Genomic DNA, 22,549 nt, shown 5'->3' with positions numbered 1-22,549 from the left:
GATACGGCTGGCAAAAATAAATAAATAAATAAATAAATAAATAAATAAATAAATAAATAAATAAATAAAACCAGGTTGGGTTGGAGGAACCACATCAAGTCTGAGTCTGTGGCAATTTAATTGAGAGCAAGTGGTAGAACAGCAGAGTTAGAAAACATGCATGAACTTACACTACAGAGCTTTGTAATAGCCACAAAACATGAGAGCCATGTTTAAAGCAGAAAACGAGAATCTTCCATTAGATTCTTCTTCTGGAACTATCCTGGCACCACAATATGAACGATAAACACCCTAATTAGGCTGACTTCATATGATAAAAAAAAGTTCCACCCAATATGTAGACACAATAGTATTTTGAGAGGAAAAGTCCATTTGCAAAGCAACAGAAAAAATTTTTTTGCTAAATTCTCAGCCTTGCACCTCGCTGTGAGTTCGAGGCCAGCCTGGTCTACAAAGTGAGTCTAGGATAAGTCACAGCTACACAGAGAGACGCCGTCTCGAAAAAAATAAAAACCTGTCTTGCTGTTTTTAGTGCTTATGTTCTAAGATAATGCCCTGGGGCTAGAGTAACTATTTCTCCATCTTTTTGAAATATCTGAAAATGACGTTCCAAGACTCTGGGGTTTCTAAGCTATGAATGAGCATGCGGATGCTGTGTTGTTCGCGACTTGTTTCAAAATATCATTCTTTTCTAATTTGTTCAGATTGACTCGCACATGAAACTAAGCTAAATATAAGTCCTTATTCAAGCGTTTCCTTGGGTTTTATTTCATGATGAACTTTGATCATATACAGTATCGGCGTCGTGTGAAGGATGTAAGATGGATTTACATTCAATGTATTTCTTGGCGCTTTAAGGGTGGACTTTCTAAGGTACAACAAAAGAAGAGTAATATCCCCTCATGGAAAGCATGGAGAAGCCTTCGATCTGAGGCTCCCCAAGCCTCTCTCTACATTCTCTTTAAATGGGGCCTTTATAACTTAACTAAGTACTGCTACAGCAGTAAGCCTGGAACACTGAATGCAATCCTCCCTAATTCAGTGATCCCAGCTTTCGAAAGCAATAAAACGTTAATACAGCTCAAAGCACTCGTGTGTGCACAGACACCCCCCGCCCGCCCCACAGAGACAGGGTGATGTCTCAGTGCCTAAGACCATCAGAAATATATTTTTCTACAGTCATGTGACTGTCATTCTACCCCCCCAAAGGAGTTGCTACCTACAGGTTGAAAACTGTTGCTCTAGTACCAAGTTTCTGTTTGCAAAAACATTTAAGGGTTCAAAACATGGGACACATTTCCTGGGGAGATGTGACACATATATTCACCTACTCACCCTAAGTGAGAACTGAAAATATAAACAAGCACAACTTGTTGAACCAACGGTTTTTATTGAAGTTGCTCACCAAAGGACAGAGGAGTCAGTTGCTAACATGAAACTTGAAAACAGCATGAGACACTGCATATGAATGTTGAGCCCCAGAAACACACGGCAACCAGTCAGCATAGCTACACGTTAAAGTGCATCCTATCTTGTTAGCTTTGTTTATCTAACCCACTTGAAACAGGTACCATGTGTCCAAGTTTCTTGGTTTGAGTTAAGCACACTGAATCCTGTCAGTTACAAGGACCTCTTAAAGCAACTTTGAGGAGTGTATTTCCTGCCTTAATCAGCTTTCCTTCATCTTTTTAGTATCCTGAAAAGTGTCAAACAACAAATTCTTTTGCCTCAGTTTTGTTTTCATTATCAAGTAGTTATGCATGAACAGATACAAAGTTCTGTTGAAAAATTCCTACACTGTCACATTTTCAAATTTTTCCTCAGCATAAATACTTGATACTAAGATTTGAGAATTACTTAAAGGTTTACACAAGTTTCTTGTGTACATAATAACTCTCTACTGTGGAGTCTCAGGTGTCACAAAGACAGCTTGAATAAAGCACATACCACATAATTTCCTGTGGACACTTTTCTTCTCATGAATTTTCCAATTATTTCTTACATGTAGAGTTTCTGTCTTTTATGTATTTCTGGTGAATTCTAAGATGGTCTTTCTCGGTAAAAGATTTGTATCATTCATTGCATTTGTAAGGATTTTGTCATGTATGAATTCTTTGATGAGATCTAAGGTGCCCTTTCTGGGTAAAGGATCTGTCACATTCCATACATTTGTAAAGTTTCTCTCCTGTATGGATTCTCTGATGAAATGTTAGACTGCCTTTCCGGTTAAAGGATTTCTCACATTCCACACATTTATAAGGTTTCTCACCTGTATGAATTCTCTGATGAATTCTAAAACTGCATTTCTTGATAAAAATTTTGCCACAGTCTCTACATTTGTAAGGTTTCTCACCTGTATAAATTTTCTGATGAATCCTAAGATTGTATTCCTGGGTAAAGGACTTGTCACATTCCATACATTTATAAGGTTTCTCCCCTGTATGAATTCTCTGATGAATTCTAAGACTGCTCTTCTGGGTAAAGGTTTTGCCACATTCCATACATTTATAAGGTTTCTCACCTGTATGAATTCTGAGGTGAACCCGAAGAGTGCTTTTTTGGGTAAAAGATTTGTTACATTCCGTACACTTGTAAGGTTCCTCTTCTGTATGAAGTCTTTCGTGAACTCTAAGACTGCATTTCTGGGTGAAGGATTTGTCACATTCCATACATTTATAAAGCTTCTCACCTGTATGGATTCTCTGATGAACCCTAAGGCTGCCTTTCAGAGTAAAGGATTTGTCACACTCCATACATCTGTAAGGTTTTTCCCCTGTATGAAATATCTGATGAGTTCTAAGATGGCCTTTCTGGGTAAAGGATTTGTCACATTCCAAACATTTGTAAGGTTTCTCTCCTGTATGAATTCTCTGATGAATTCTAAGACTGCCTTTCTTGATAAACGATTTGACACATTCTGTACACTTATAAGGCTTGTCGCCTGTGCGAATATTCTGATGTGCGCTAAGATGGCCTTTCTGTGTAAAAGATTTGTCACATTCTCTAGATTTGTAAAGTTTCTCTCCAGTATGAATTCTCTGATGAGTTCTAAGATCGCATTTCTTGATAAAGGATTTGTCACATTCGCTACATTTGTAAGGGTTCTCTCCTATATAATTTCCCTGATGAATTTTAAGAGAGCCTTTCCTGGTAAAGGATTTGGCACTTTCATTACATTTGTAAGATTTCTTTCCTGTATAAATTCCCCGATGAGTTTTCCGGCTGCCTTTACTGGTAAAAGACTGTTCACTTTCATTCCATGTGTAAGATGTATTCCTTGTGTGAATTCTCTGACGTGTTGAAAGACCAGATGATGCAGAAAGGGGTTTGCCACAGTCATTGTATCTGTAAAGTTTCTCTCCTGTGTAGGTTCTGTAACGGTGCTGATGGTAAGACAATGTATAGAATGGTCTAGAACCTTGACTACATTCATCACGTCTCTCTCCTCCACGAATCTTCTGATGTTGTCTAAGACCTGAGCAGCAGAGAAAGGATTTACCACAACGACGACATTCGTAAGTCTTCTCACCAGTGTAGATCCTGTAATGTCTTTCGAAGTCTGACGCGTGATAAAAGCACTTACCACACTCTGTACATTTGTAGGGGTAGTCTCCATTATGGCTTCTGTGATGTACTTTGAGTTGTAACAACTGCAGAAAGAATTTACTGCATTTTATGCATTTATAAGACTTCTCTCTAGTATGGGCTCCCTGATGTCCACTGAGGCTTGAGGACGTCCGGACACATTTGGCGTATTTCCTGCATTTCTGTGGGTTCTTGCCACTATTGGTTTGCTTCAGCATGAGTTTATATTCAGGGTGAAATCCTCGTTCATACCATGTACCATTTTGTTCTTTGTTTCCTATGTGAATTCTTTGATTTCGACCTACAATGGAACACGTACTTAAACAGTTTACATAGTCTGTAATTTTGCAGGTGTTTTCTCCAGTCTTCCCAATTGTATGGCTGTTTAGGTTTAGTGATTCAACAGAGGCATCTCTGTGGTTAGTTTTATAGAGGGTATCTTGCGAGACTTCATCAATCATTTGGTGAAGCTCATTGCATTTATAAGACTCTTCTTGGATATTCTCATGCTCATGGACAAGATACTTTGTGCCTTGATTCAAGACCTTCTTGTATTTACAATATGAGCGATGATTCTCTGAGAAAAAAAAAAAAGTCCAAGTAACGATGATTGCACTCACAAGAGACTCAATAACTGACGCTCCTAAAGCTTTTGAAGAAAGGTAAATTAGCAATTCTCAATGATAAGAGTTTAACAGAGGGTGTTCCTGTTTTACAATCATCATATGGGTGCTTCGATGAGCCTCACATCTGATCTACATCAAACGACATGAAATGATAATAACCTTCTTATTACTTAAATGCTGTACCTTACAGAAGGTAAAGAACTTTGAAGAGGAAGTCTCTGAAGGAGCATATTAAGTAATGTTTCTCTACTTCTTATTCATGTTTTGGGGCAGAGTGACACTGTGTAAGGAGCGGTCAGGTAGGAATTCATTATGTAACACAGTCATGGAACTCAGCAGATGCCCTGGCTTCACCATCCAAAGTGCTAGGTTAAATATCATGCTGTTCCAGTACTAAACATAGACACCACATGTCAGAAAGTAAAGCCTTCTGCATTTTTAAAATTCAAAACAGGTGAAAATTTTAACGCAACAGAAAAACTAAAGCATTCCAATTATTACATGCATGGCAATAATTTTCTATTGGTATGAATTTGCAATTTTCTTTGAATCTTGAAGTTTTCAACAAAACCTAGGTAAGAGGGTTGGAAAGATTACACAGCACTGCTTGCACTTTCAGAAAATATAAACAAATTAGAGGAAACATCATTAAAAAAAAGTTATACTGGTCACCAAAATTTCACTTATTCTGGTAGTCTCTAGTCATATCAGAAAGTTTACATATAAACTAAATAGGTAAATTCAAAGGATGAGTCAGGAATTCTTACCCACAAATAACAGATTGTGGTAATTCTCCACCATCACAGCCATGTACAACTCCCTCTGAGCAGAGCTGAGACATTTCCATTCCTCTTGTGAGAAGTTCACAGCCACATCGCTGAATGTTAACAGATGCTGTAAATAGAAAATTACCTATTTACCATGTGCTGCTAGACAAAAATGCTTTCCTAGTTAAGAAAGACCTAACAATAAGAGATATTTTGTGATATAGACGAGTCATGGCAAATATGCAAGGACAAATGTTTTCTAGAAGTGCTATAAAGATGCGTCAGAAGTTAAGCATTGATGCTCTTCCACAGCCAATATATGGAATGACTGACTATGTAGCTCATGTCCATAAGGTCTCCCCTTCATGTTTTTGCTAATGTTTTCTTAGACATAAGTAGCAGGTAAAGGATTTCCCATCATCACTACATTTGAAAATTATGTCTGCAGTTTGGATTCTGTTTTTGGTCTTTTTGGGGGACGGGGGTTGTTTTTGGTTTTTTGGTTTTTTGATGTGTGTTGTTGTTGTTGTTGTTGTTGTTTTGTTTTGTTTTGTTGAGACCAGGGTTTCTCTGTATAGCCTTGGTTGTCTTGGACTCACTCTGTAGATCAGGCTGGCCTTGAACTCACAGTGATCCATCTACCTCTGCCTTCCTAGTGCTGGGATTAAAGGCGTGCGCCACCACGCCTGGCTCTGCACTTTGGATTCTATAATGCATTGTAAAGTCCTCTACTACGTAATTTCTTTCCCAGCCATCTCATGGCACTACAGAACAGATTTTCAAACCCAGTCCAAAGAGATCCAGTGCTCTTTTATGAAATCTACAGGGAGAAGGAATATATAGCACATATTCACACATTCAGGCAAATGTTCCAACATATATAAAATAAAACTCAACTTTAGTTTTAAGAAAAGATGCTTCATAATATAGTCACAGTCTTTGTTGTATTTTCAGTCTCTGTGAAACAAGATGACACAATGGTCTCACAATCAGCAGTCTTTAGGGAATATAATAGGCTCATCTGAAGTCGAGATGCAGGAATGTACCTTTATAAAATATGGGATGCTATCAAACAGAGTCCTAATGTGAAATCACAGATGATCAAGGTGTGATGAGCAAAACTCTGCTTCCAAGCTCTTCAGTGTCGACCTTCTTCCAATACGGCCACCAGCTCACGCCTGTCTGCCGCTGGGTTTAACCTGATTATATTCTGATATGCTAAGTGGACATCCTGAGGCCCAGGCACAACGATTCACACTTTGTAGCACAAAGAGGTAGACTAGGCAATGCAGAATTGGTGGATGAGCTAAGAGCATTTTTCTTTAAACAGTAAAGGATTGTAACATTAGTGCATGCAGCAGTTCAAACTACCGAATAAACTAATTTGTGAAGTTACAATAAAATAAACACAAAAATCAGCAACGGCCAGCATCAGTATTACTGCAAGTCTTCTAGAAGTTGACATAAGCAATACAGATAGTAATAATTTCATAAATACTCCATGGTCTTTTGTTACAGAGTTAGATATGTATGCATAAATAAATGGCGTGTGGGACAATGCATTCAGCTGAAATAGAAACATTTCCTTTTTCGTGTGTGTGTGTGTGTGTGTGTGTGTGTGTGTGTGTGTGTGTGTGTGTGGTTTTTCGAGACAACGTTTCTCTGTGCAGCCTTGGTTTTGCTAGACTCACTTTGTAGACCAGGCTGGCCTCAAAATCATAGTGATCCACATGCCTCTGTCTCTGCCTCTGCCTCTCTCTGCCTCTGCCTCTCTGCCTCTGCCCCTCTGCCTCTGCCCCTCTGCCTCTGCCCCTCTGCCCCTGCCCCTCTGCCCCTGCCCCTCTGCCCCTGCCCCTCTGCCCCTGCCCCTCTGCCCCTGCCCCCTGCCCCTGCCCCCCTGCCCCTGCCCCCCTGCCCCTGCCCCTGCCCCTGCCTCTGCCTCTGCCTCCCAAGTGCTGGGATTAAAGGCATGTGCCACCAAGCCAGGATAGAAACATTGTCTTGAATTAAATCACATGTTTAAATTGAGAAAAGATACTCTTTATAAAAGTTTACTACTCTTTTTGCTCATGAGATTGACTGAAATATGAAATTTGCGTTTTCTAATTTCACTTTTTCTTCAGTGTTTCAGCTCATTTTCTAACAGGACATTAGGTTGCCTAGATATCATCTATATATTTTCCTTCACCTTTCAAAAATTGTAATACACAAGGTTATATCCTGTCTCTGTAACAATTTGCATCAGACATGTAAACCTGGGGCCTGGAAAAATGGCTCAGAGGCAAAAGAACTTGCTGTTTCTTCATGGAAGCCTAATGTAATTCTCTCTCTACACACATGGCAGCTCATTACAACGTCTAAACTCTGTCCCAAAGTTTTGGTCCTCAGGAATCCAGGGGCATAATACATCATGCAGTGTATATAAAAATGTGAAGATGAACACTCATAAATATTATTCTAAGGAAAAATAGAAACAGCAGCGCAACTCTTCAGAATCCTTCTTTATGTAATACGTAGCTTCAGGGAGAGGAAAATTACAGGGTGGAAAGCACATCCATCCCCCTAAGGAAATGAGGGTAAAGGAGGAGGAGGAACGTTCATCTATGCTTGAAACTGATGGCACATGCACAGCACCAAGTCAATACTCTTCGAAAACTCTTACTAGTATATTCTACACAATGCAATACAATATGGAGACAATAATGCTAATGCCACTTCTGAAAAATGAGAGAAAAGGAAAAGAAAAAATAATTTTCTGTATACTGAGAAGGTAGCACACAGAGCCCTGGGCAGAGTTCCCTCCAGAGACAAATGGATTTCAGGTGTCAACACACCCATGGTCAATGTGTGACATGAAATGCCTAAAAGAAATATCAGAACACTGGGATCTGCATCTCCTCATAGACACATCGCTGCTACGGAAGACCAAAGCCGACATTCCTCTGTCCTCGGTGCCTCTAGGGAGCTGTAATATTTGCTGTTAGGATTCAAGACAGCAAGTCCCTTCTAATTCTACTCCTCCGCACATTGCTTAGTGATGTCAGTGTCCACGTATTTACACCTAAACACACACACCTAAGCCTGTTTCTGGAAACATGGCCGTTCCTGAAATGCAGTAAGTCCCAGGAAATTAATGCCTTATAGAGCATTACCAGTGTTGAGAAGTAAATGTCTTCAATAATTTCAATAATAAAAGGAATTTTCAAAGAAACGTGGACATGACACTGACCTGGGGACCACTTACCAGAGAAGCATTCATTCTTCTTGATGCTCTTCTTCAACTTTCTCGTCTCAGAAACAAAGGCTGGAAATCTTGTTGAAACTTCACAGCAAGGTACCAGAAGTAGAAAGCTAAAAATTAATACAAGTCCCCAAAACCATAATGACAGGAGAAATTTTGTCAACATTCCTATAGACAGGAGAGCATGGGATGGCTGAATGAATTATTGATTGGATAGACTGATTGATGAACAAATGACTTCTGTAGCAAGGAAAATGCCTACAGTCTGCGGTCTGCCTCTCACGTCAGCAGGCCCCAGGAGCAAACAGAGAGGACACGCACGTCTGCTGCACAGCACTACTACTCAGGGTTATCACTGGGAACTTATCTCCCAGTAATTGGAGTCATAAACAAGTAGCTAGTGGGGAATGTGGGGGGAGCCCGCCAAATTGGATGGTTCCTCCTTTCAACATGGACCTGTCTTCTAAAGTGGCATATACATCTCTGTGTGAGAACACTGATCACCTGAAGTCTACGTGAGTGCATTTTATTCACACATTACAATTCAGGCCACACATGTTCCAAGACAGTGGTTCTCCGCCTTTCTAATGCTGCGGCCTTTTAATAAAGTTCCGGGAACTCCTAAGTGGATGTGTCTGCGTGTGGCAGACCCACCTGGAGATGGCTACAGATGTACGCTGAAAAGTAAGCAGACCACTCACTGACTCTAAAAAGGTCTTGGGTATGTTGCTATAGCTTTCAACGCACTAAAAGGGGTTTGTAGACTGTTGGGCAAGAAGAATCATCAGTGGCTGACCCCAGATGACGACCCCTTGTGTTGTAATACCAACCTGTCAGACTAGGTATGCCCACCCGTGTAATAGTGCCAAGGCTACTTTGTTTGACTGAGGCCAGGCAACAAAGGAAATACACAGATGGCCCTGGAAGCTGGCCAAAGACAGTGACTAAAACGATCCCAGGTCCCTGAAAAGAATGAATTTATGCCTGCTTAAACTGCTACATGAAGAAATAAAAGATTCTGCTTATTATCATAGCCTGGTGCTGCGTTCAGACTAGGTCCAAATATCATTGTTTGCAATAGGAAATTGTCATTTCCGGAGACAGCTGCATGCAGGGGCAGGGCTGTAAGAGCTGGGGCAAGGAGACTGAGTTACAAAAAAAAAAAAAAAAAAAAAAAAAAAAACCGGGACTGGAGAGATGGCTCAGAGGTTAAGAGCACCGGCTGCTCTTCCAGAGGTCCTGAGTTCAAGTCCCAGTAACCACATGGTGGCTCACAACCATCTATGTGATATGATGCCCTCTTCTGGCGCGCAGGTGTACATGCAGGCAGAGTGCTGTATACATAAGTAAATAAATCTTTAAAAAAAAAAACACTGTCTCATACACCATGGCTGTTGGAATTATGAATGCATGACAGCCTGACTACCCACCTAAAACCTGCCTCAAAACATACAGAAGATGCAAGGGAGCAGACGGGGATAAAAATAAGGATAATGAAAAACGTGACTAAGGATGATGAGAGTATAACTGTACAAGCTTTCCTTGGAGATCCAGGTGGAAAGGCCACTCCCTTGAAAATGAAAGTGATTTTAAAAAAAAAGGGGGGGGGGGGAATGTTAGATAGCACGGATGAAAGTAAACTCCAGGAGTTTTGTAATAATCACAATAGTAAAGAAAACAGAAAATGCAAATACTCTACCAGAATATGCTTCTATAAATATTCTAACGACCGTAATGAGTAAGAATAAGCAGGATGTCTTTGCATGGCGTATCTCTTCATGACTCTTGCCTGTGACACACAGTCTGAGTAATGTTGTCAACTCCTGCCAGCAACAAATCAAAAACTCCTACTCCAGTAACATACGCTGTGTTTTAGTTTCGACAGTAATAAAGATGAGAAAAGAACGTGTCCCCTGAAATAATTCTGTCCATGTCTTTAACTGGAAAAGTCTAACACATCCCAAAACAACACACACGAAAAAGAGAGAGAGCTTCATCAAAATGTTCGCTGTCCTTTGAGAATTCCCACATGGATTACAACACACGCACAGAAGTTCGCAAAGGAATCCTGAGGCTGCATACAAAAGCTGGGCATGGTGGCTCAGGCTTGTACTCCCTGCACTCTGGAGGCAGAGGCAGGCCAATCTCTGCACACTATGGGCAGCATGGACTTCATAATGAGTTCTAGCACAGGCAGGGCTGTGTGAAAAGACCCTGCAGGACTCAAAAAATAAGGAAACAATGAAAACAGGCACTCTACTGGCAATATAATGTGTATACATCACAGATAGAGTATTACTGGCAAGGCGTTAATGATTATAGCCATACTTGTGGAGGTTGCAAACATATATGTAGTGACCCAATCAAATCTTCGGTCATTCCTTACATGATTAATAACTAAAAGCTTTTTAGGATGAGACTTCACAGGCTCTAAATGCCAATCTCTTGAATAAGTCACTGTTACACCATGGAAGTGTTAAAGGGTGGATTAAATTAAATCACAAAAGGGTTGTTGTATCCAAAATGGAAAAGAGAACACTGTTTCTAACAGCAATAAAAAAAATTCCATGCTAGTAGCGGAGAAACTGATCACACCCCTGACCCACTGCTGCCGGTCTACCAGCCCTGCGGCACATCTGACCTCGTAGGTTCTAAAGCCACGATTCTGCACTTATCACCTCTGCACTGATGACTGGTGACTTTCCCAAGACATGCCACATGGCTCCTACAGCTGTGGGAAGTTGACAAGTCTTTTCAAGACACAGGTGTGTTCGCTCTGCCCCTAAATCCACACCATGAGGACACACTGGAGCTCCCTCAGGAGAGGTCCGTTATCAGTCCCTCGGGGCTTAGGGTCCTTGGGGCCTCCCTAAGCCCAACCCACAATGCCTAAGCCTAAGGTTCTATTTCAGCTCTAACACTGGCCAGGTTAGGCATTTTCTCTACCCCTAACCAATTTTCCACGCTATTTCCTGCTCTATCTCTCCCACTCTGTCTCAGACACACTTGCACATAGCTGTCAGGATGCCTGGCTCTGCTCTACAGAGTCACAGTCACCTCACATGCTTGCTATCAGCCTAGATCTAGCAGGCTGCTGGACTCTGATTCCTGCCCCCCCCCCATCCTAGATTCTCAACCCTTACCTATATCATCTCACATTGAAATATCCGCCTCCTGACCTAAAGCCACAGAGCAAAAGACGCCAGACAGGTCGGAACCAAAGCAACATGACAAGCATTGATGGAATATCTTTACTCCGAATCACTGAAGTAACACCGGTGCTGCCGACACTTCTTGCTGCAGTTTCCAAGTTCAGTTTCCTGTACCTGCCCTGGGGACTTTACATCCTCCCAGACTCAAGTTGTAGAGGATCTGTCGCCCTCTTCTGGCTGCTGATGGCTCTGTATGTATGAAGTGCGCAGACCTACATGCCGGTAAAGATACCCTTCCAAATAAAGTTAAAATAAGTAAGCTGTATTTTAAGGAGGGAGAGAAAAAAAAATACAATCTGAAGAGTGTTCAATGAGGTCAAAGGACATAAAGAGGAAACAAGAACCTCAACTCAAGACAGAAACAATCTGACTGAAGGACAAAGAACTCCAGCATATGGCTGAGGAAATGAGGATAAAAATAGGATGTGAACATCACAATTAATAGTGACCGAAATCTGTAGAATCCTCCACCTGAAATTAAACAAGACTTGAGGAAATTAAACAAGGCCGTAGGCCTGAGAGTAACTCAAAAGGAGAGCCCAACCGGCACGTAGAAGCAAACATCAGGGCTTCACTGCAAGGCAAAGGAGCCAGAGCTCCCAATCAAAGAAATCACAGGTGAAACAAATGAATAAAATTATGCTGTATTCCAGCAGCAATATAAAAAGAGAACAGTGTATTTCAAGCCAGGAACACTGGGGTAGATCTTTCACCCCACCCCTCAGGAGGCTCAAGCAGGCCTCCATGTGAGCTGGAAGCCAGCCTGGCCTCTCTATAGGTTACAGGCCAGTCAGGGATACAGAATGAGACTCTGTTTCAGAAACAAAATGAAGCCGGGCGGTGGTGGCGCACACCTTTAATCCCAGCACTCGAGAGGCAGAGGCAGGTGGACGGCTGTGAGTTCGAGGCCAGCCTGGTCTACAAAGTGAGTCCAGGACGGCCAAGGCTACACAGAGAGAAACCCTGTCTCAAAAAAAAAAAAAGAAAGAAAGAAAGAAAGAAAAAGACTTCCAGAAACAAAATAAAAAACCGAACAAAAAAAAATTAAAGGTATACTTTACACACTCATATTAAAGCTCTCTAAAATATGCCTTTTAGCACAATTACAGGAAGGATATTAGAGGACTGAATGTTCCGGTTTGCATGAGAATGTCTCCCACTGGCTTATGTACTCAGGCTAAGTCCCCAGTTGGTCTTTTGCCACATGACAGCAGACATGGGATGATCTCCAGCTCTCGGCTCCTAAACACAAACAGCTTCATCATACGTGGGAATCATTCCCAAATCTTCCAATGCTGATACGAGGTGCCTGCTGTCCTGTCACATAGCCAGGCTCCACATTCACTCTGTCACATTTACAGTGACACCACCTCTCTGCTCCTTCCTGTACTATTTTCTCGAATCGTTATGCAACATCTCCTGATCACATTTATAGTTTCTGCTTTTTTTTTTTTTTTTTTTTTTTTTTTTTAAAATACAGCTTATTCATTTTAACTTTATTTGGAAGGGTATCTTTACCGGCACGTAGGTCTGCGCACTTCATACAGACAGAGCCTACAGCAGCCAGAAGAGGGCGACAGATCCTCTGGAACTTGAGTCTGGGAGGATGTAAAGTCCCAGGGCAGGTACAGGAAACTGAACTTGGAAACTGCAAGAGTAAGTGCCCTTAACTGTTTGAGCCACACCCCCAGGCCTTTAATTGTTCCTTAATTAGCTACTGTGGAGATTTAAACCAGTGAACAGTGAGACAGAATTCATGGAGCACCGAGGACACTTTCTTCAAGTGCCAAGGTGAGGGTCAGCTCAGAAAAGACAATCACACAGAAGTAGGGTGACAAAGACACACTGGTAAGTTTGGAAGGAGGTGGCAGCGGCTGTGAAAGACATTTGTTCAGTATTATGTGTCTGGGGGCCTTACAAGAATGAAAACAGGTCAACCTGAAATATTATGTAGAAAGATATTAATATGGTTATGTAGAATTTCATGAAATAAGGACTCAAAGACAATAGAGTATTTCAACATAAACAGACTTGTTTCTGTGCAGAGACTAAACTAAAAGAGTGAACCTATATGTGTTAGGACTGAAGATAAAGAGGACACTTCGCTGTATGACAATGATGTCACTGTTACCTTGTGCAGCGCTGTGCAAAGTCGCACACACCCATAAACCAGCATTGAAGAAGACATGATGAGTTCCTAGAAACAAGTGACTAAATCAGCCTCCTCCATTGTACAAACACAACACACAGCAAGCAGCTGCTGAGACTGGAACAGAAAGAGTTTCCGCCAACAGTGTCTTGAGGACTGGACAGATTAGCATGGAACTCTCCTTTGCACAGACAAACCTTATTCTAATGCCAAAAAGAGAATGCTGCATAAAACACAAATAAGAGGAACACTAGAAAGTCCTCACGCAAAGCTGGCTTTACCTCAACACACAAAGCAGGTGAGCCCAAACAAATATACGCAAGGAAATAAATCACAGACCAGTTACCAGGATCTACACAAACACAGAGATTGTCTCAAAATAGAGAAATGACAAGAAAGCTGAGCTCACAATAAGAATGCGAGACTGTTTCACCACTTACAAACTGATCCATGTAAGACACCAACTATGTACACTCAGAGAGAGGAAGAAAATGGCTGTGTCAATAGGTACATGAAAGCCCAGTGGCAAAATATGACATCTGCTCAGTATAAAAGCTCTCAACAACGTGAGAGCAGAAAGAACATACCTCAGAAGAGTAAAGACAAACAAACAGACACAAAGCTAAGGCAAACAGTATAAAACAGGAACACTGTAGCCATTCCTGCTCTAGTCACGACTAACTCAACACAGTGCATCAGTGAATCACAAGTCAAGGTCTGAGAAAAGTGTGAAGGAAACAATGTAACAGAGTAAAGAAAGCAAGTGGACCTTCTTGAGAAAAGAAGAAAATTCAGATGAGGCCACTCACACTGTCTACAAACAGCCTGGACTCCAGTGTGGTACCATTTACAACGTCAAAAAGGGTTGTGCAGACTAAGGCAAGGGGGGGAGAGTTATCAATACCCATTCCCAGATCTGGAGTCTACGTGCTACAATCCTAATCCTCCTGGCAAGGCAATGACCACTGGTGCCATACTGGCAAGGCTATTGTGTGAGTAGCAGAAGGTTTTCTGGCTCAGTCTGAGGCTAGTTCCACAGGGATGATGATGATGATGATGATGATGATGATGATGATGGTGATGGTGATGGTGATGATGATGATACATGGGTTACATGGGAACCTGGACCAAGTACCTAGAAAGGAATCCACTACTGACGTGTGTTACCCATAGGAATGGGACGGTTCACAACCCATAGCTTAATGCTGCTTTCAGTCTAGGTCAAAGACACTTTGTTTTCAGTGGGCAACAGTTACTTCAGAGACTCAAAACTAACCAAATACAGAGCACAACTGGATCCTTCCCATACAACCTATAATGGGGAAAATCCATTTTGCCACATCTAACATTCTCAGTGAAATTTTCCAGAATCATTACTGAAATAGAATCTTGCAAAATCGATTTCATGCCCCGTTTCTACTGTCTCTTGAGCCCACACCTTGCTCAATGCCTCTCACGTACCTGGGTCCTTTGCTACAGTCTACTCTGTCTTCACCATCTCCGGCTCTTAGTTGTCATTCACAGGTGAGCAGATCTGGCTGAGCAGTGGGGAGACCTGCACACAGGAAAGAGATGCTTCAGGAAGATCCTGGAGCTTTTCATGGAACAAAGCTGAAAGATGCAAACACCTACAAAAAGGATAAACAGGAAGGAAAAAGAAAATACCACAAAAAAAAAAATGTCTGTTTTTTTTTTTTAAGATTTACTTATTTATTATTTATACCATGTTCTGCCCACTTGTACCCCTGCAGGCCAGAAGAGGGCACCAGATTTCATCAGAGATGGTTGTTGAGCTGTCATGTGGTTTGCTGGGAATTGAACTCAGGACCTTTGGAAGAGCAGAGACAGTGCCCTTAACCTCTGAGCCATCTCTCCAGCCCCCAAAATGTCTGTTTTTTTAATGGGGATTTCATTTTACTCTATGAAACGTGAGACTCGTTCACACACGGTTCACACACATGCAGAGTCGTTTTCCCAGGTAGCCTGAGGAGCAAGGAAGACTGCAAGAAAACTATTCTGACCCACAGAATCCAGACTGCTGCACTGCTACAACAGGAGGTCTCTGGGGGAAAAAAAATCCCCTGAGATCAGGGTCCAGGTATCGTCATAGCTGCTAGAAGTCCACAGTCACAGAAATCAGTGCTAACAAATCATGAAGTAAGAAACAAGAGTTTAGCCACATGTGCGTGGGCACAGTGATTTTCTTGAACCAAGGAGACATTTTTTTTCTGGTCTTTTCTTTTAATGACTTTTTTCCTCAATGACTAGACAAAAGGTTATTGCAAAGAACAGCCAGACAGATCCGGAAGCTGCCCATCCTAGTCTTGTCAACACCATGCATGGAACCTCTCACCCTGATTGGCTCTTCAATGTAGGAGATGGGGCCCCCTCTACCTCTACACCCGGAACCCATGGAATCCCCAGGTGGGAAGTGGGCGCTGCTGGGTCAACTTTACTGTTGATTCAACACCAGATATATCCAGTGAGCATAATTAATACCTACAGAAAATATATCTCAATTACCCAACATGTAAAAGAGGAAACTGAACATTCCTGCAAAGTCACTGGCTCCTTGATGTCACTCAACCTGGCTGCTTCGAGATTGCTGGCTGTGTGTCCCTCCTCGGACAAGCTCACAACTGTCACTACTGACAGCTTCTCTCGCGATCCTGCCAAATAACACTACCTCACCTCAACTGCCTTGACTGTGGTGTTGCCATGACTCTCCCTCTTTCTCACGTCACCCTCTTTGGCATGGCAAACTGTGTCAAGATGTCCAGGACACACTCTGTAAGGGTGTTAAATTCCCTAGATGGCAACAAAACCAAAACCCTTCATACCTCATCCCAGCCCCAGTGCCCTACAGTCCATGAAACCTCAGTTCTTTGTGGGACCCAAGTCTGCATTGCCTAATTTTGTTTTAATCTATAGTGAGTTTTCTACCTATAAAAATCGCACAGCCTGATACCATCGTCTCACAGCACGCATACCGGGCTGGCCTGGACTTTGTTAGGTCTCAAAGAAACTCAGGACAAATGGGTAACGGAAGTGCCTGTTAACATAATAATAAGCAGACATCTTTAGCTAAGTGCTTCCTTCCTTCCAGGTTCCTCTGCTGGATTTCTCCTCTCTCTTCCCTTCTGCCTCTCTCCACCGGCCCCGGCCCCCATAGCCAGGATCAGTCTGACCCTTCCACGTGCACCTGTTTCCTCTCTCTTACTGTAAAGCCCTAAATTACCCTGTAAGTATCACCCACCCAAGAACCAGATGAATTTCCTGGGAATTGTGGGAGTTGTAGTCCTTGGAAAAATAGCAAGGCCTCATGAGAAAACATGGCAGCCTATAGGTTTGTCGTTATAAACCCCTGGTCAGTATTTGATTTCTTTTTTCTTTTTTAGTATTTGATATTTATAATAATGCTTGTGCAAATGGTGGAAGTGGATTTTCCTCCCACAAATCTCAAGATTAACACAATAAACCTCACCAACCATACCCTGGATCAGTCACATCCTCAGTTTTCATCAGACCCAACATATAAACATTAATAACTAAGCATTTGAAGACACGTTTCTGAATACTGTATTTACATCCAAGAGTGACTACATCTCAGATGGAAAGTTACTAGGGAGTAAAACTTTGATCATTAAATGTTAATGTTTATAACTATAACTATGGTGCTTTATAAAGTATATTAACTTAGTCAATCAAATCTGCACTGGCTAATATCTACAAATCTCTCTGGGGATGCCTATCCCCCTGGGCCAAAGGCCACTCTCTTGAATAGGCAAACAGTGGAACAGGGAAGTTACGTGAGATGGATGAATTTTAATCCGAGGAGCTTTGTAACTGCTGCAGCAGAAAACCCCGGGTGCAAACTCCAAATGCTCTAGGAAATTATTTTAGGAAAATATTCTTGGAACTGAAAAAAAAAAAAATTTAAATCACGTTAAATCCCAACTCATAGGATCTCAACCTTCCCAACAATGGTAAGATATCCGCAACAGAATTTGCCGGCGGCGTCCTTAAGAGAAGCTGAGGAAAACCCACCCCTCCTCTGCTCCCTCCGGTTTCCCAGCCCGCAGCCCCTCTGACCTGGGAGCGTCCAAGCCGCCGGGCCGCAGTTCCCGCCGCTGCGCTGCTGACTGCTGACTCTCCCAGGCCGGCAGCCAGGAAACTGCGTTTTCCTGCGTTTTCGGATTTGCAGACAGATCCGGGCCCGCGTAACCTGCACAAGGTTAGGGTCCACGTGGCTCCCTGGGGACTAAAAGGAAATGGTGGGTTTTCTTCCAACTCTGGCCTGGATCTTTGCAGCAGCTCCCTTAGGCCCCGCCCACTACACCGGGTTCCAGTCACGTGGTACCACCAAACCATTACAAACCCAAGAGTCCACCCTGGGTTTTTTTGTTTGTTTGTTTCGTTCTGTTTTTTCTGCCGATCGACACTCTCCTATTCCTGCGAGTATCCCCGCCCCACGGAAAACCCACGCCTGCTCCGCTCTTTCCGTTTCTCATCCCGCAGCCCCTCTGACCTGGGAGGGTCCAGGGCGGCCGGGCTGCGGTTCCCGCCGCCGCTGCGCTGCTGACTGCTGACTCTCCCAGGCCGGCAGCCAGCAAACTGCATCTGTTGATAGTTCTGGGGTTCACTGGGCCGTGGATATGGAGCACGTGCTACCCCCGCGTACCCAGTGGAATGGTGCACACTGTCCTGGAGACCTGCTGACTACGCCCTCCGGTTCTGGACACGTGGTTCCCCTACACCCTATCAAGCCCATGGCTTTCTCTTCCTTAATTAGTTTTGTGGAATCCAACCAGCTGTTTGCTCTTCCTCTTCGCATTCCTGAGCCTCCTATTACCTACACCCTGGGGGAACCAGACCCTTCAGTCGGGGCTGCCCTGAACCCACTCTGCAAAGCCTCCCCACATGCTTGCTGCCGGCCAAGACCAAAACTGGATATATTAGGACGTTGCACCCCGATAGCTGAGTCCCATACTGAATTCTGAAATCTTCAGATAAAAGACAGGCAGCCTGACTTCCTAGCTTGGAATACAATACAAGCTTCCTAGGCTGAAAAGCACGAAAAGACAACCAAGATCCTAAACTTCGATTTCTTTTGGTTCCATTCACAACACAAAATACTCAAAAATAAGACACGTCTTGCATTCAAATCCCATCTTTAGCTGTATTCCCTTTTTAAAAAAATTCAAAACCCAGAGTCATAAAAACAAGATTGATGAGTGCAAGCAAAATGATTGATGGGCATGAAAATGACTAAAGGAAATGAGGACAATGTAGGATAAGAAAAAATAATTGAAATAAATAGTTAGAAACGTTGTAAAATACCCAAACTGAGATGAAAGAGGAAGTGAATAATACAATAAATCTAATAAATCAAAGACATCAAATAGGACACAGATCATAAGATTTAAAGGCAAGGAAGAAGAGATGGGTGATCCAGCCCCCCCAAAAAAAGTTTAATTAAAATAAAATGCTTCCTGCAAGTAATACTAGTTAAAGGTGAAAGTGCAATATGGGAAGTAAACCTAGTACTATAAATGAGTTGTTTGGGCTAAATACTTCATACTAGAGTAGAAATGTGTGTGGGTGTGTGTGGGTGTGTGCGCGCGTGTGTGTGTGTGCGCGCGCGCGCGCGCGCGCGTGTGTGTGTGTGTGTGTGTGTGTGTGTGTATGACTAAGTAACCCCAACTCTCCTTACATAAAGAAAAAATATAGAGAAAAAACATAGAGAAATCCCTGAGTGTAATTTCATTTTCTCTCTAATTAAGACCATTAATAACTTGTAACCAGACCCATTAAAACAACAAGCATCTATTAACCAAAAAAGCAACCAAAATCTAGCCAACCCACCTTAGTGGAAATGGGTAGCATTCTCTCAGGGTTGCCTCTTGCTGATTTTGATGCATAGAATAACTTCTAGGGGGTCCAAATAAAATTGGGGGAAAAAATGGTTAAAGCAAGCTAGCAATAACATTTATGGTCCAATCTCTAAATGCTGGGAAATTCCAAGCATAATAGAAGCCCTGTTTGGAGTAGTCCAGTAATTTTAAAGCTATGCTTACAAACAGTTTTAGGATAATTAAACAATGCAAGTCAATCGTTAGTTGATCGATTCATGCTTGACTAAATGAGATCAGCAGCTTTCTTTGAAGCTGTCCTGGGAGAAGGTTTTGAAGGAACAGCTTCTGAAGCAGCCATGGCTGGAACATGGAGGATGCTGGAATTAATTACGCGTCAGTGTCTCAGCATCCTAATGGATGCTTCTTGTCAGGTTTGATCCAGCATCACTCATGTCTTGTTCTTTTGTTTTAAAAATATATATATATATATAATTTCTCTCAAGTAATATACAATTCTAAAATAATAAAGCCATGAGATGGGCAGGATGCACAGATCAATTAAAATGTTTTCTGGGGGTGGGAGGGGGGGCTGGAGAGATGGCTCAGAGGTTAAGGGCACTGATTACTCCTCCAGAGGTCCTGAGTTCAATTCCCAGCAACCACATGGTGGCTCACAACCATCTTTAATGTGATCTGATACCCTTTTTCTGGCCTGCGGGTGTACATGCAGGCAGAACACTGTATATGTAATAAATAAATAAATAAATAAATAAATAAATCTCTTAAAAAATAAATAAAATATTTTCTGCTCTTTTTAGGAGCAGGAGAAAGCCATCTGTAAATCTTTACTTATGCCGTATGAAGGATGGCATTTACATGTCATGGGGATTTTGTAACTACAAGACTTTTTGGCTGCCAGGGTCCAGCCCCAGGGTGAAGGTCAGGGCCAGAAGAAGAGTGGACGTAGAGTAGGCACAGGGATCGGGAGGTGTTTTGCAGCCTGACTGATTGACAGCCAAAGTGCTTCTTTATTTACATAGAACTCAATAGACAGGGATAGTTGCATGTTGCCCAAAAACATAGATCACATCATTTTTGTGCCCAGACGTGTGTTTTAACTCCCTCTTGGTCATAAGTTTAGTCATCATTGATAAACTGTGAGAGAACAGAATTATCTTTTACATCCTTTTACGATCATCAACCCCACAACTCAACTGTAAACAATAGTCAAGTTTCAAGAGCATGTTTTGCCAAAGCATGAGAGCCTGTTCCCAGCCTGGTAGCTCTTGCTGTTTCAAGGGCACTAAGCAGAAAGAAATTCTCCAAGCCATCCTGAACAGATTGTCATGTCTCAGGCAGTGCATTGTTAATTTTTAATAGTCAGAATGCAAATTATCATTGGGCCCATAATGCAACACTTATATTTCATATATTTGTAGAATTTATTCATTTGTCTAATCTTGGTTATACAGCTACAGTGGGCCTGCATGAGTAAACTTTTTGTAAGCAAGTGAGGTATTGATACTTTATTCTTATATTCTTATATCCATACCATTCTCTGTCCACTAGTATGAGGTAGAGGCTTTTAATGTTATCCACTGGCAATTTCTCTAGCCTACCAAACACTTTTTACTTTTTTAAATTTGCTTTGTTTTGATTATCTTGTTCCTGAGTAAGGAACATCCCAGGGAAAAATGTGCCAAAGAGTATCTTTGAGTTAGAGCCTCATAAAGAGGACTCTGGCATAATTATTTGAGGCACAACCTCCAGGGCATAAGGAAGACCTTCAAGTAGGGCAAGATAAGGATGTCTCTCTAAAACCAGGAGGGGTGGTATGGTCAGAGCATTCCTGGGGAAGCTTAGAAACAGTGTTCCTGGGAGAAAATCAACAAGATAGACAAACCCTTAGCCAAACTAACTAAAAGGCAAAGGGAGAGTAATCAAATTAACAAAATCAGAAATGGAAAGGGAACTATAACAACAGATAATGAAGAAATGCAAAGAACCGTTAGGTCTTACTTCAAAAGCCTATATGCCACAAAATTTGAAAATCTAAATGATATGGACAATTTTCTTGATAAATCCACTTACCAAAGTTGACTCAAGATCAGGTGAACAAATTAAAGAGCCCTCTATGCCCTGAGGAAATAGAAAAAGTCATCAAAAGATTCCCAATCAAAAAAAGCCAAGGGCAAGATGGATTCAGCACAGAATTCTACCAGACCTTCAAAGAAGAACTAATACCAATTCTCCTTAAACTATTTCACAAAATGGAAAGAGAGGGATCACCACCAAACTCATTTTATGAAGCCACAGTCACCTTAGTAACTAAGCCACCCAAACACCCAACAAAGAAAGAGATTTTCAGACCAATTTCCCTTATGAACATTAATGCAAAACTACTCAATAAAATACTGGCGAACTGAATCCAAGAGAACATAAAAAAATCTCATCCACCATGACCAAGTAGGCTTCATTTCAGGCATGCAGGGGTAATTCAACATATGTAAATCCATCAATGTAATCAACCGTATAAGCAAACTGAAGGGAAAAACCCATGTGATCATCTCCTTAGATGCTGAAAAAAGCACTTGACAAAATCTAACACCCTTTCATGTTAAAAATCTTAGAAAGATCAGAGATACAAGGTACATACCTGAACTTAGTAAAAATGTTATACAGCAAGACTACGGACAACACCAAACTAAATGGAAAGAGAAACTTAAATCAATTCCATTGAAATCAGGGACACAAGGCAAACCATTCTGTCTCTGTCTCTTCAATATAGTACTTGAAGTCCTAGCTGGAGCAATAAGACAACTAAAGGAGATCAAGGGGATACAAATAGGAAAGGAAGAAGTCAATGTATCACTATTCAAAGATGATATCATAGTATATATCAATGACCCCAAACATTCTACCGAGGAACCTCAACAGCTGATAAACACATTCAGCGAAGTGGCTAGATATAAAACCACCTCAAAAAAGTCCTCTGTATACTAATGACAAATGGGATGAGAACGAAATTAGGGAAACCACACCCTTCACAATAGCCACAAATAATATAAAGTATCTTGGTGTAATGCTAACCAAGCAAGTGAAAGACTTATATGA

At 41.8% G+C, this 22,549-nt stretch overlaps 1 protein-coding gene across 1 annotated transcript; it reads right to left on the bottom strand.

Annotated features, from left to right (window-relative positions):
* Positions 1–1,888: 1,888 nt before the first annotated feature.
* Positions 1,889–18,200, bottom strand: LOC127202986 (zinc finger protein 420-like). Its single transcript, XM_051161811.1, is given in 5 exon segments — positions 1,889–2,182; positions 2,184–4,162; positions 4,979–5,088; positions 17,673–17,805; positions 18,065–18,200. Coding segments are annotated over 5 exon segments (2,520 nt in total). The 3' UTR covers positions 1,889–2,020.
* Between the last annotated feature and the right edge of the window lie 4,349 nt (positions 18,201–22,549).

Source organism: Acomys russatus, chromosome 19, assembly GCF_903995435.1.
Source record: "Acomys russatus chromosome 19, mAcoRus1.1, whole genome shotgun sequence".
Classification (NCBI taxonomy): domain Eukaryota; kingdom Metazoa; phylum Chordata; class Mammalia; order Rodentia; family Muridae; genus Acomys; species Acomys russatus.
Note: the sequence above shows the minus strand (reverse complement) of the source record. Positions and strands in the feature narration are given on the sequence as shown.